The sequence below is a fragment of the Micromesistius poutassou genome, assembly GCF_964030765.1.
Source record: "Micromesistius poutassou genome assembly, chromosome: 14".
Classification (NCBI taxonomy): domain Eukaryota; kingdom Metazoa; phylum Chordata; class Actinopteri; order Gadiformes; family Gadidae; genus Micromesistius; species Micromesistius poutassou.
This window is the reverse complement of record NC_140284.1, coordinates 4,699,924-4,715,342: the sequence shown is the minus strand read 5'-3', so window position 1 is coordinate 4,715,342 and position 15,419 is coordinate 4,699,924. Positions and strand designations below refer to the sequence as shown.

At 47.6% G+C, this 15,419-nt stretch overlaps 1 protein-coding gene across 1 annotated transcript; it reads right to left on the bottom strand.

Annotated features, from left to right (window-relative positions):
• Positions 1–966: 966 nt before the first annotated feature.
• slc9a2 (solute carrier family 9 member 2) lies at positions 967–10,502 on the bottom strand (the record flags this gene model as incomplete). Its single annotated transcript, XM_084477995.1, has 13 exons — positions 967–1,358; positions 1,868–1,955; positions 2,366–2,482; positions 3,821–3,929; positions 4,047–4,214; positions 4,840–4,910; positions 5,000–5,089; positions 5,280–5,479; positions 5,857–6,074; positions 6,738–6,988; positions 9,282–9,530; positions 9,732–9,946; positions 10,217–10,502. 13 exons carry the CDS (start codon positions 10,500–10,502, stop codon positions 967–969), a joined length of 2,454 nt encoding a protein of 817 aa, XP_084334121.1.
• Positions 10,503–15,419: the final 4,917 nt, after the last annotated feature.

Here is a 15,419-nt window from a genome sequence, read left to right as displayed (position 1 = left end):
TGGGGCAAGCAGAGAGCTGGGGGAATAATACATTAATTGCCAGGGTGCAAGGAGGAGACTGCGGCGTTCATTTGCTGAAGGTAAACCAATGATGTCAGTACACACGGCAGTAAGGGGTGCCTGGTGGCTCGACACCATTGGTTCACCAAGAGGGTGTGCTCCCGATTGCTCCCAATTAAGTCAAAGAGTGATGTTTACCTGACGAAATGCAAGAAAAAAAAGGGCTGTGACTTATGGCCGTCTATAATTCTGTCAGAACAGAAGTTGAAAAGGTTTTGCGCTTTTTATTAATACAGCGTTGCAAAAAACATGGGACAGGCCTTTTTTTCAATTTGGGCCACCGTTGTAACAGACAAACATGCTTTGTAGACAGCTTTGTACTGCATAGTTACATTTCTTGGTGCACTACTAATTACCGCTATTATCAGAAACTAGCAACCTGAAATCATGGCCAATAACAGACAAATAAAAACAACTTTATACACTACATACAATAGGTAGATAATTATCTATAAAAAGGGTTCAATTAATTTAAATGGCAACTTTACACATCAAGTAGGTCATGAGATCAAGTGTGAAGAACCCCATTATTTATAAGAATAAAAAATAAAAAAGTCTCTGTCTCGTGTACTCTCGTGTAATTCACGTCTCCCACAGGAGGGCGCAGCACACCCCTCAGTGCCTCCAGGCCCTGACTGCACTCAGTCTGAACACCTCCAGGCTCATTAACAACCGCCCATTGGGGGGGGTGGGGGGGGATGAGCCAATGGCAGTGTAGCACGACGGATCGAGTCTCTTTGGAGATGAACTGGTTCCTAAAGCCGACGGGCTCGTCTGACCACACCGTAGCCAGACGGGGGGGGAGGGGGGGGGGGGGTCCAGGCCGCCGCCTGGGGCCCCTTAAAGAGAGCCATGTTCCCCAGTAGTCCTGCTGCCACGGAGGACCCACCACAGGCCCCCCCCCCCTCACTGCTTCTTGGGGTTCCACTGAGGCTTCCTGAGCAGGGGGTTCCGCGCCGTGCGGTTCTCCGGCCGCTCCGGTGGCCCGGCGGCCCAAGATGGCGACGTGGACGGGTTTGCGCGCTCCGCGTCGTCGTCGATGTCTTCCTCGTTTTCAGTGTCTTCGGCGGGCACGTTGTCCGAGTTGCGGCGAGGAGCGGGAAGGGGAGGAGGGCGCCCTCGCCCTGGCCCTCGCCCTCGCCCTGGGTCCTCGCTCACCACGTCCACGGAGGAGGCCTCTGTCAGCGTGCCCATTCTCTGGAGCGGCACCATGGCCCTGGAGGAGGAGGAGCGGGAGGGCTGGTTGAAGCGGATGCGTCTGGAGGGGTAGGCCGCCTCCGACATGGTCTCCTCGTCGCCTGGTAGGAGCGAGGGGGGGGACAAGGTTCGGACGATTAAACTCGCGAAATCGATCCTGCCTTCCTTCATGCCTGTCCTGTTTCGGCGTCACACTACATGCATCACAGAATACACACCAGGTACCGAGATACCAGGATGGCGCCGTGGATGGTCGCCTCGGTACATCGCTCTCTCGTATTTGTGTGGTTTACTTATGTTATGTTGCTTAGTGTCTAACTTGTATACGTCTACCTGTCTGAGAGAGTGAACACCTACTGAGTCAAGTTCCATGTATGTGAACATACTTGGCCATTAAAGCTGATTCTGATTCTGATTTTTTTCTTCTGTAAATGCGTATTTAGTGTTTTTTGTATACTTGGGTTTTTTTTCTCCTGTCTTCCTCCATCTAGCTACATCTCTATGATAATCATAATCATCTCGTGAAGATGATTTGATTTAGTCGTATCTTATTGTGAGAACGGAGCACAGCCCAAGAGGAACAGGTCTGAGCCCTGATCGGTAGAATTACCGGCACGGCTTCGTCTCTTGAAAGGGAAGTGTGAGTCCAGATTCTGCCCGGCAGGCAGGGAGAAGTACTTCTGAGATTTTGGAACCGGCTGTTAAAAAAAGAAGGAAAAATAATAGAAATCATGAGATGAAACGAAGGAATGCCATTAATGTCAGGTAATCAATATTAAGACATATTATTGATATGATATCATTGCATAAGTCCCATTTGATTTATTTATAAATCCCATATATAGTATAACCAAGCCGAATGAACTACGTCACATCAATAATACACATGAGTCATAGTCATTTAGCAGAGGCTAATCCAAGTGATTTACAAACACATGAATTCAGATACATGTCACTGAAGAGCAGGGAGGGGTTTCGGTGTCTTGCTCAGGGACACCCACAGGTCAGGTGTGGACAATGGCAGATCAAACCCAGTACTGTTGGCCTTTGACCCAAAGGGGTGAATCACCCTCCCACACTCATCCGAGACGGCCGCGTCTCCGCCTACCTCGGTCCTGAAGCTGCCGGGGCGGACGCTGCGTCGGATGCTGGCGTGGCGTCGGATCAGGATCTCCTTGCTCTGGATCTCGTTGGGCAGCGTGTGCTTGTTGGTGTACGCCACCGTCTGCTCCCAAAACAGGGCGGAGGCACATGGGGAACGTCAGGCACAAGAGAAGGACTACACCGGAGAGTCTAGTGAAAATGTCTGGAGGGCCGTAAAGGAATACATATGAGCTCTGAAACGTCCTAAACAACATTCCTAAACCCTCGAAAGACACTCTAGCTACTTAAGCACACTTTCTAGGACAATCCAGGATGTCTCAGGTACGTGACGGTATAGCATAACAAGTACTGTAGGTCCCCCCAGACTATTTGAACAACCATTTCTTGCGGCAATTTAAGAACAAAGCCTACCTTGCTAAACAGAGACTGACCACACCTTTTTAAAGGGTTGAGGGAACTTAATGCTTCTGTTTAGAGTCCAGATACTAGGCTAGACTGTTACGTTACTGCCCTGTTCCAATAGGCATCGTCTCCTCTCTTTACTTAAGTCTGTGTCAACACAGAAACTCTTTAGAAGTCCCATGTGGCAATTAGGAGACGGCCCTAAAATCAAACAAACAAATCCCCTGATTTAAAAAGGTATTCATTGTTCTCCCGAAACTGAAAAAATTTGTTGTTGGTCTGGCTGGAAATTATATTTGATACATACATTTTAAAAAGCAGTGTTTTCAGACAGTATATTATGTGTAAAAACAGAAATGCTGCCTTGCTTTGACTTGCAGGATTTTGTTGTTTTGTTGTTAAACTTTAAACTATTATTGATACAAACTGAAATATCACAAGAAAGTAGAAAAGATGTAAACCTCTCCACCCCCCTACTGCAACAGACGGAGGTCTGCCTTTTGAGCGACAGCTCAGGGCCACAAACCAACAGAGCAGTTTGTTTACCGAGGTGCTTGGTATCTTGTGTGTTGAAACCAACAACATTTGTGAAAGGCAGGGGGGAGGAAGAGCCATTGCAACTGCAACATTCTCTACAAAAGGAGGTTGCGTGTAAAGCAGGTGGCGTCAAGTTATCGGGTATTACGCAGACCATCTCAAAACCGAGATAAAAAAAATAAATAAATGAAACTACACAATCAACACTTCCTTTGTCTACAGTAAAGCTTTTGGCACCGGTTTTCGTCTAGATGATGTTTTGTCACCTGGTGAAACTGACTCCACAGGCCACAGCTCGTGACAAAAACCCCACACAGGTGGAGTCACCACCCCAGCCAATTCCAATTCAAAACATAAACTGCAGTGCATATGGTCACTAGTACCCTACCCCTGAGGAAGTATCATCACTTCAATGGTACCTTCGCCGGACCATAACATAGCACACGCTAACATAAACGTGCATTATGAACAGAAATGGAGGGTTCCTCTGGTTGTCCCTACGGTTGTGACTCCGTCTCACCCGCTGTCTGATCTTGTACATGTTCTTGGACAGCAGGTCGTGCATGTTCATCAGGTCAGCCCTCCCGAACTTCTTCTTCGGAATACCGGCCGTGCCCTTCTTCTCCTCGCTGAAAGAAAGGAGCAACAGAGAGGGGAAAAAACAGTTCATATCCCGACCGTCTCGAGCTGTGCACCACGACGTGCGGCTGATGTGTGCAGTGGGTGGGGGGGGGGGGGTGTCGTACTGCAGAGAGATGAGAGAGGGTGCCGCGCTGAGGTCCCCGGTCACCGTGTCCAGGATCTCCATGGCGTTCTGCAGCTCCAGCTTCTTGTACAGCGCCACAATGCTGGACTCGGCCCGCTTGTCCTTGATCAGGATCTTACGCAGGATGCGGTTGTTGAACTTCATGAACCTAAGAGAGCGGAGAGCAGAGGGAAAACGAGGGAGTGTTGAGCAAACATTGTTTACGGAAAGCAGAGACCGTTGTTAAAAAAACAACAACACTAAAAAAGAGAGAATGTCAAAATGTTTAATAGAAAAACAAAGCCTGGAGCCGTGGATAGGCAGAAATTTGAGAAATCCAAAAGTATTTGATGTCAACATCTATCTCACGAAGCAGACATGAGATCAAATGTTACTGTTGGTCTGCCTCAGCTGCCACAGTAGAGGACAGAGCCCGCGGGAAGCAGCAGGCAGAGGAGACCAGCTTCAAGGGCTTTAGAAAGACAAGTCTTAGCCCGGCCTTTTGTGTGAGGAAGGTGAAAGCTGAGCCCAGACTCTAGACAACACGGTCACCATTCCCCCACAGACACAGACTCAAACAGGGACATTGTCATGGCACCCTGCTTTTTTTTATTATTATTTGTGACAAAACAAGCAGTTTCGTGACAGAGACAGACGTCATGCAACACCAGTTTTCCCTTATTTAGCCTTTTCCAGTAGGTCATTTGTAATATCCAATTTCATTTAAATACAATTTGAAAGATACAGACTTCACAGCTATGGGGGGGGGGGGGGGGGGGGGGAAAGGTTCTTACTTGTCCTTCCAGTAGTAGTGACTCCACTGTCCACAGAGGTCCTCGATTCCAGACAGTGTGTGCTCCATTACCTGATTGGAGAAAGCAAAGTTTAAAAATCCATGCTGACATGCGTTGTAAAAACTTCTACATGCCTGTCAATATGAATCCACTGTCGTACCCTGCAGTGAATCTCCGTATTGATGGTGTCAAGGTCGCGGTTGGTTCTGCGGACGTTGATGAGCTCAATCAGCGGTCGGATACTGATTCCCTGCGACAGGTGGAGAAATGGGGCAGGTCAAAAACAAAGCGTAACCACTCAAACACATATCACAGCGTAACGTAATGCTCACTGCTAAAACAACAAACTATTTTATATTTTATTTTACGGTATAGCGATGAAGACCCTCGTTGCGAGCAACGGGGTATTGTCAGAAATGCCACGGATGAACCTTCTTTACCTGTATGAACACGGTAAAGATGATGATGCAGATGGTGGCCGTGATGAAAAGCTGCCTCCGGCCAATGTTGTCGGGGAGGGTGTAGGCCAGGGCGAAAGAGATGGCTCCTCTCAGGCCGCCGTACGACAGACCGAACTGGTCCTTCATGTTGAAGGGGATGGTGCGGAAAGGGTTGATGATCTGAGTCAGCACCAACACGCCTAGGAGGAGGCCATTTTTTTTTTTAACAACGTAAAATACAGTCCGTCACACTCACACAGAATGAAGCACAATCTTACATTACTGCAATGACACAACAAAACAAAAAATAAATAACCCTAACCCTAAAAAAAATACAAAAAGAGCTTCTTCTGTTTTAACAAGTGGTAATCTTTATAAGATTGAGTAAACGTATTGCAATATATGCAAAGTACAACATATTTAGAAAATGAAAATTGATTCTACTGGCCCAGACACTGCATTATCCAGTCCAGGAGGAGGTATTTATAGTTCCCTTTTTTTTCAGCTACACAAGAAGAAGCAAAAGAGTGGTCGGCGAGCTGGTTGTGGCTGACCTGTGGTCGTGCCTCTCTCTTACCCAGCCCTCGCCACAGGAAGGCGAACAGCAGCGTGAACAGGATGTAGCCCCAGTTCCACTCGTGCTCCGTCGTTATGGTGACCACCCCCAGGAAGAAGAAGATGAGCGTCTCCGAGATGGAGCCCAGCATCTTGATGACGTGCCGGATGGTGGTGCAGGAGCGCTGGGACACGTTCTCCTCCACGTAGTACTTCATGGTGATGGCACAGGTCACAATGCTGCCGGACAGGAGACCACGACAACACAACAACAGTCAGCGCATGTGGCGGTCAAACCGTCTGACTCACGGACAGACTGACTCAGAACAGGATACAGAAAGAGATTTATTTCCATTCTGCTATTTTTATTAGCTTTATTAGCATATGTAAGTGCAGTATGCACACACACAAAAGGAATTGTTGGTTGGTGGGTTTCAGCTTAGCTTAGAGCAGGTTGACTTGTAACTGGAAGGTTGCTAGTTCGATCCCCCGGCTCCTCCTAGTGTCGATGTGTCCCTGAGCAAGACACACAACCCTAACTGCTCCTGACGAGCTGGCTGTCACCTTGCATGGCTGACTCCGCCGTCTGTGTGTATTAACTGTTGTAGGTCGCTTTGGATAAAAGCGTCTGCTAAATGCCCTCAATTTTTATGTAATTGTTTCTGGTATTGCGGCGCTTATAAGAATAACTAAACGCAGTAACTTATATTGCATAAAAGCATCTAAGAAATAAAAGATACAACATCATATATATACACCTACGCTACAGTCGTCAAAAGCGTACGAGCCAACAAGGTCATCTTCCTCCACCTTCCTTTTAAGTCTTTGGGGCACAGAGGACTAGAGGTTTCGGGGCGGGGGGGGGGGGTGGGGCAGAGCGTGACGGAGGCGCCCGGTACTCACGCCATGATGGAGGAGATGGCAAAGAGCTCGGCCACCAGGTAGGCCAGGTAGCTGTACATGAAGATGAAGAGCGGCTCGATGGCCCGCACGTTGCCGGTGAAGCGGGTGGTGAAGGACGCCGCCAGGCCGAACAGGAGGCCGAAGCCCATGCCGCCGAGCCCCACCACGAAGAAGCGGGCCACCCCCAGGAACACGTCCACCGGCTCCACCACCGGCATGTCCGCCACGTAGTTGAACATGTTGTACAGCACCTGACACACACACACACACGCACACAAAGAAAAACACGGAAGTGCTTATTTTAATCTCTAGCTGTGTGGTATTGTGTACAGAGGTAAGCACGACAAACGTTATTTATTTAGCACTATTATTTGACTATTTTTGAACAGAGGTTACTTCACATTAGCCTAGATACAGAAAAAGGGAAGCAAAGAAAAATATGTTCGATAGTACATACAACACACTGCACATACGAACACGGAAAGCGTTCAGCCACCAGTATCCAGGCCAGAGCACACGTATACAATTTAGGAAAAGGCCAACCTAAACTAAGTGGGTTTGGTATTTAAACGAACAGGCTGTTCTGATAGGAAGGGGGAGATATTGGTTTGTTCTAAGCACACCCATGTTGACATAGCCCATTGCACGTGCGTGCCACAGTCTCTGTGTCTGCATAAACAACCCATGCAGCCAATCTTCTACATATGCTGTTGGGGGTTGAAAGAAACCAATTTAATATCTGTTCCTGAAAGGATTCATTAATCATTTGAATTCACCACTGCACTGTTTGCATTGTGATAATCTGATTCAACACCTCTACTGCAAGGCTTTGAATGTCTCAATCTGAAGCAATTAGGAGCCGGAACAAGCATCACCTTTCTCATGCTTCTGTTTGACGTAGATCACTGATAATAATTTAAAGCGCCATTGCTCCAATTTATGGCTATAGTTTTAGGGTTAGTATCTGTGTTACCAGTTTTTGGGGTTTCCCATAAGGATTACAAGTAGCCTAGTTACCTGAAATGGAATTTCAGGAAAAACATAGTAATTCATGGCTAAAGTTTTTGTGGATTTCTAAAGGATTTGTGCATGAAGGAATTGGTATCCCAGCATACTTGATAGGGCCGATCAGCCAAACTTGAGAGACTTCCACATCCCCTTCTATACCGTAGGCCAGAGGAACCAGGGTGCACTCTGGTCCAATTGATTAGTGTATTCGTGTGAATATTACCAAGTCCACATAGGATAGTTATGAACGAAATGACCCTGTAGAAGTTTGGTCTTAAAACAACATGATGAATCTCAACCTAAAAATGAAGTAGCAGAGAGGTGTATGGGAGAGGCTGTGTATGGGAGAGAACGTTTACAGTCTCCTGGGCAAGGTGTTTGTCTTTGGTCTCAGCCCTGGGTCAGCTATTGTGTACTAAACAAAGGGGTCCAACTACTCCTGTTCACAGAAGTAACCAGGATACATACAAAGGTAGAAGGATCACAGAGGAGTACTCCATGAGCAATACCCACCCCCGTCTTTTCTCATATCATTTGAGGATTCATTTTAGTGAATGAACCTAAAGAATAAATACAAAACATGACATTGTTTTAGTGTGTGTGTCTGTGTCTGTGTCTGTGTGTGTGTGTGTGTGTGATTTGGTTGGTCCGTATATGCATTAGAAAATGCACAAGGTGGTTGAACCACTAGCTATAGTGTGTTTTGAATAAGTGCTAACATGATTGTGTCACTCCGCCCGCCCTTCTGTCAGAAACCGGTTGGGTGACATCAGAACAAACTGGAAACCACACTCCGAAATTCTTCTGAACCATTGCCTTATCCTCATACATTCCCCACAACCCCCTACTCACTTACACTAGGTCCATGTTCCTCCTACAGTGTTTATATTCATCAATCTCACTAATAGTGATATTTAAGAATTCCATAATGCATCCTATGCTTCACACAGGAAAATAATCAGCCAACAGAAGAAGACAATGAGTGTGTGGTACATAGCTGCTGAAACCCGATCTCACGGTTTCGGAGAGAACCAGTCCGAGAAAACCAGTGTTCATGTCTTCATTATAGTCTGCTTTTTTTACTTTCTCACCTCAGGTTGACATTTCACACCCACCTATACAGTTTTAAACTTTGTTTGATTTACGTAGCACGCAAATAGATGATGTTCATTATCCGAGTGACATGAAGAGTTTACCTGTACCATGCACCTCTGGATGTCCAGCGCTTATAACCAACACTGTCACTCAGAAGTGTTTGTTGTGACTCAATGATAAGCAGCATGTCTTATGGCATGCAGGTTCCCCACACAGACAACACAGGAGTAACATGTTGCAACAAGCCTTCCTCTCCGTTGGCCTCAGGTTTTTTTTTATGGAGACAGCCACAGTAAAGGACATGTTTTCCTCTACAATCACACAGAGAGAGGGCCCCACAAAAAAAAAAAGGGGCCACAAACAAAAAACACAACATCCTTCCAAATGAAACAGCCCATCCTTACCCCTCCCTATTACACTCTCCTCCCCGGTGACACTCACCACGGTGACGGCGTCGTTGAACAGGCACTCCCCGAACACCACGATGTACAGCTGCTCGTTGACCGACACGTCCTCGAAGACGCTCAGCACGGCCACGGGGTCCACGGCGGAGATGATGGCGGCGAACAGCAGGTTCTCCTGCAGGTTGATGTCCTGCACGCCAAACGCCTCGATCTGGCAGATGGCGAACAGGGACATGCCGATGCCAATGCTGTTCCACAGCGTGCCCACCACGGCGAACCACAGCACCTGCAGAGAAGCGCACGCCGACGAGGGTGATGGTGTGATGTTGCCAATGGTGTACCCGTATTGTGCTGTGTGATTGATTTCAGTATGACACGCTGGGTGAATAATCCCGGAGATGGGTTCCAAAACAATGTGGGCGAGTCAGGAAAATACAGAGAAAACAATACAAGGATAATTTTGGGATGATGGTTCTGGGCTCCATACCGTGCCCATGTTCTCGAAGAAGGGCCGGGTGGGCATGAAGTAGCCGGCGTCCAGCACGATGGGGGGCAACATGTAGAGGAAGAAGGCGTTGGAGCTCAGCACGGCGGGGGGCTCCTCATGCACTGAGTGCATGATGCCTCCCACCATCAGGCCGATGGCGATGAGCAGGCACGACTCTGGCACCCACACGGTGATCTTGTGGTACACATGGAAGCCTTGAGCAAACAGAGGAGAAGAAGAAAGACTGGTTAAAGAAAAAAAGGAGAAAGACGTTGGAGACTTCCGAGGGAAGAGGAATTCAAAAATAACAAAACAGAGGTCACTCGGGGTCCTGAATTTCTTATAACTGCAGTTTAATTTGAATATAAATTTGAATATAAAAACAAGAATAAGTTGGTCAATAACACACTGTTAAACAGTTGGCCTGGAATCATTCCTGCCCATTTCTTATTTTAAATTGTTTTATTAATTGTACGATCACCTACCGATTTTAGCGAAAGATGCGAGGAGAACCCAGAGAGTGATCTCAAAGGGTATCTGTATCCTGGGGTAGTCCATTGTAAAAACGGGCATATTGGATTTCTCCGCGTCGGGGAAGGCTTGAGGTCCATCGGCAGGTTTGATCGGGGGCAGAATACTGACACCTCCAGTGGGTTTTTGTGGTATAATTTCTCCATTAGATCCGAACGGAAGACTTAAAACGGTGCATACACCGATTAAAAATGCGACCATCTCAACACCCCTCCTGTGTTTCACGCCTGACCAAAACATGTTGAAAGGCGCAAAGGACATGCACAAGTCCTTGAGTGGAGGCTTCCCTGAGTTGATTGATTAGGCCTACAGTTCCCAGATTGTTCTCATACTTCCTCATTCATCTTATCCAAAAACAGGTCTACTGCCGGATAGCAGGTCTCTCAAATGCGTTGTAGAGCAGCGGCGACACACCTGTGGGACTAGGCTACCTGTCGAATGCTGCACCTGCATGAATTCCGATAGCGGCTGGGCGGGGCCGCTCACCTGTTCTTATTGGGCGCTACATAGAGGAACTAATGGGTGTGTGGGAGTGGGTGTTTCAACCCGAGTTTCATCGACACCAGTTGGAGTTTCGGGATTCGGGTGTAGGGACGTTGTTTCAGTTGGAGTTTGGGGTGAATGGTTCAATGTTTTAATGTCTTTAATTATTGTTTTTTTATTCAGCCGAAATCATTTTTTATTCAGCCGAAATCAAACAAATTGAGTAGGACTTATGACTTGATGATGAGCTCCTGAATCCATATAAAAGCTAAATCTAAAATGTGCTGGATTTATTTAATTGAATGGAAAAAAGCGTGCGTCTGAAGTTTTAATTTGATGCTGCTGATGCAAATATATATCGACAGTACGACTCACAAAGCCTGTCCAATTAGGAGGCTGCACCGATGTTTCAGCTCCTGACAGCGCGTGGGCTGAGAGGATCCTGACTTGTAGCGTTATCCCGGTCCACAGTAACGCAAATTCCGGCCACTTCCTTTCGATAAACTGTGTACGCCAATAATTACAACAACAACAACAACAACAACAACAAACAACAACAGCAACAACAACAACGCCAAGGAGAATAAAAATGCATTGTTTTTTTTCGGAAAATTTGACAACGCAATTTCCTAAACATGTCAGAAACAGTTATTGCTTCGTCAGAAGTCCCGCCTTCTCTCTCTCTCTCTCTCTCTCTCTCTCTCTCTCTCTCTCTCTCTCTCTCTCTCTCTCTCTCTCTCTCTCTCTCTCTCTCTCTCTCTCTCTCTCTCTCTCTCTCCGTGTAACTGGAAGGTCCCGCCCTCTCTCTCGCTAGGGTCGTGAGAGGAGAATGCATGGGAACGAGATACTGGCGCGCGCGTCTTACTGGAGGAAAGGGGCGGTGCTTACAATTGAGTTATTACGTCTGGATGTGTCACTGGAAGCGTGCTAGGGCGAGTCTTCTACCACTGCAGACATCGTCGAATATGCAGCCAGAGATGCGCATCATTATGAAAACAAATCATGTATGTGTCGCTTGTTGGGATGGGACATTCTCCGGTTTCTGATCGTGAGTATTTATGTGTGGATGTTGATGTATCCCATCGTTTAATGAGAATATGTGTTCACTGTGATGTATTTTATTGCACATACAGAATGTCAGCTATCAGAGGGTATCGGATATATTAATTCATTTTAAAAACATCCATGTCTTTTGGTTTTGTGGTAGACACGTTGTCTATGTTGAAGCATCTCATGTGAAGAAACGCGAAATAAAGAATCGCAGCAGCAGCCCTCACTGAATGAGCACCGTCAGATATCATGACGCTGTCTTTGTTATTGTGTCAAGTGTCAATGGATTAACTCGATATCACAGGGACAGAAGCGATTACATTTAGCAGTGGACCAAGAGGTCGAGAAATCGCCTTGTGCATCCTATGGCGTCAGTCTGGTTGTGTGCTCGTTGCCTATAGTGTGTTATGGCCCTGACTCATAGTAAACATCCTGGACCGTAACCACAACCATTACCCCCAAACCAGTGTAATACCGGATCTTTTAAGATAATTTATGTATGACTTGTTGTACATTTGAATGCATACAACAAGCATGTTACATCACATGTTTGTCAAACAGCTGCGCTTGCCATTGGCTGCCAGCAGATGTTTCTACTGGATTGTGAAGGATTAGGCTTTATGTGTAAGCATACTTAGCATTGTAAACGGTTCTTTCTTTCTTTCTTTCTTTCTTTCTTTCTCTCTTTCTTTCTTTCTGTCTTTTTTTCTGCTGGGTCTCTAGCATACATTGCATGGAGTTTATTATTATTATCATCAGTTTGCGCTCATGCTCAAGTACAATTTCCTAGTTGTCAGGGTAACCAGATACGTTTTGGTCACTGCGTGGACCCTGTGTCTGATGTGTTCTGATAAGTAAAGCAGGTGCCCTAATAAGATACACAGTGATGGACATACAGAATATTCAATCATCCACGGTGACACCGATCCATCACAATTCATAAATCGGGCTCCCGTTGGCTTTGCATGCCATCGAGTCCCCAGACAGCAGGGCGCCTGGTCAGCTCATTTCCCCCGCGGACACACGGATCAATAATAAGAGATGTGGATGTAGAGTAAAACACCCCCACATGGGTGTTTGTTATCATCTAGGTGGGGGGGGGGGGGGGTTAGGGGGCACCAGCCAAGTGAGGGTGGAGAAAACACACAGGGTGGGGCAACGGGATGAGAAATGAGGACAGAGAGGGTGACGGAGCCCCAGGGGAGGGGGAGAACCACCCTGGGTTCAGATGGAGATGATGAGGCAAGGTTGTGGATTGTGAAGGGAGCCCTGGGGGAGATACGGGGTATGAGGAGCTCCAGGGGGGGGAGATGGGGGAGATGGGGGAGATGGGGGAGGGACGGGGATACTGAGGCGGTGCAGCCGGTCCTGACACGCCGGCAGGGGGGCTGGGGATGCGAACAGAGTCCTCCTCAAACTGGGTCACTTCTCCACCCCATTACCCCCCCCCCCCCCCTGCCCTCATGGGGCAGCCTCTTGTTCTGAACACACAGGGCCACACATGTCCCCGGCAGCACCTGGAGTGTCTGGCCTGGAGCCGCACACAGCGGGGCTGGGTCTCACGCCCGGAGGTGGGCCAGAGTAGCCAACATCTCCTGTCAACCGTCGTCTCTGTCACGCCTCCACGTTCCAAGCGACGGCTCTCCTGTCCCGATGTGAACATGGACATCGCTGGTCACCTGACATCATCCCCTGATGGATACAGACAGACAGGCCAGTGGACAGACAGACAGACAGACAGACAGACAGACAGGCAGGCAGACAGACAGACAGACAGACAGGAAGACGTCATGATGAGGCAGCAAGACCCCCCCGTCGTTCCCCATTAGATCAGCCGGAGGCCTCCTACAGCGCAGCAGGGATTACTGCGCGTTAACACCCCCCCCCCCCCCCCCCCCCCCTGCCATTGCCCACCCATCCTAATGAGGCGTAGCGTCTTCTGATTGCCTACTGTTTGGTGGCAGCGGCTGCTTTATGATGCCAAGACAACAGAGAGAGAAACATGTTCCGGTTTTTGTAAGTAAATCGTATCCGGGAGCTGTCTGCGGTCGTCCTCCACGTTTCATAAATCACAGAGGAAGGCAGGAGACGAGATGAGCAGTGTGTTCTTCCGTTCACGCGCTGCATGTGACGTGGAATCGGAATCGGTGTAAAAATAGACCTGTGGCGTTGTGGAAGCGCTTCCACATGATTGAACAGGTGCACACTCAGTGGTTCTTTTGTGAGGGGGGCTCGCAAAGCTCCGGGAAATGGAGCGTTGCAACAACAACGATTACAACAACCAATGATCCACAACGCAGCGAGGATATGAAGGATGATTTGTAAACAGTTAGAATGATGCACCAGTGGCAGGAAATGAGGCATGACACAAACTGATCCTGTTTGAATGGGCGGGCAAGACATGACATTGTGGCAGAGAGAGAGTGTGTGTGTGTGTGTGTGTGTGTGTGTGTGTGTGTGTGTGTGTGTGTGTGTGTGTGTGTGTGTGTGTGTGTGTGTGTGTGTGTGTGTGTGTGTGTGTGTGTGTGTGTGTGTGTGAACCCACTCCCACATCTGTGCATTCAAATGTAATGGAAATGTCTGCTGGTCAAACATATGACAGAAAATGGAAATGCGCACTGCCTACACAAGCCCAGTGTGTGTCTCTGGGTTGAGGTTAGTCGTCAGGAGACCAACTTCCTGTTTTGTTCCCTTCTTCAGACTTCTTCCTCCCTTCCAGTACATGTTTCACCTACTCTGCATTCCCCCATTTGACTACAGCAACCACATCCTTGTTGTGCAGCCAACGCAATAATTATAAATTAATTCCATGTGTTGTATTTTAGTCTCAGAAACCCTTAGAGACGTTGACCCTGTGCCGCGTTGCAGATCATGAGCACCGCCGTGGTAGAGGAGGACAGAGTGTCTTGGTCTTATACGTAATCTTCTATCTTCTTCATATTCTATCTTGGTCTTATACTGTACATAAAGTGCTGACTTCCTCTTTCACAAGCTCTCGCTCTTGTTTCTATTCCCTTTGAGGGGTTGAAACTTGAAAGCGACACGCATCTGCTTGAAACCTCTGAGCTAAGGGTTAGTCACACTGCAGAGCCTTCGGCTGTTGGTGTCAGAGAATTTAGGAAGAGAGCAGAATTCTCAAACCGTGACTGTCTGACAGGCTTTGACCGGACAGCAGGCGGCCTATTGCGACCACTTGACTGCTATGCTCAGTGATGAAATGTGCCGTTAAAGAGCCACTAGTGCTCTAGACACTAGTGCATCTTAAGACTCGGGTCAATTTCGAGTTGAAGTTGTTGAAGGCTTATCAGAGAAAGCAATAGGTTAGTGTGCTTGTATTCCTGTTCAAGGGGAGGAGAGAGGGAGAGAGCCGAAGGGAAGGTAAGACCACAGTTGAACAGGCAGCTGGATAGTATAAGTCAAAGAGACATTGGTTGTTTCATTAGCATGAAATGTTGATAGTGCGTTGGTACTGTGTGTGTGTGTATGTGTATGTGTGTGTGTGTGTGTGTGTGTTTTTGTGCGTCAGTAATATACAGCGGAGATTTGAATGAAGTGCACCTCTGTGTCTCTTCACACAGTGTCTGCCTGTGAGAGGTAACACCTCTCCAGGAACATACTGTAGGG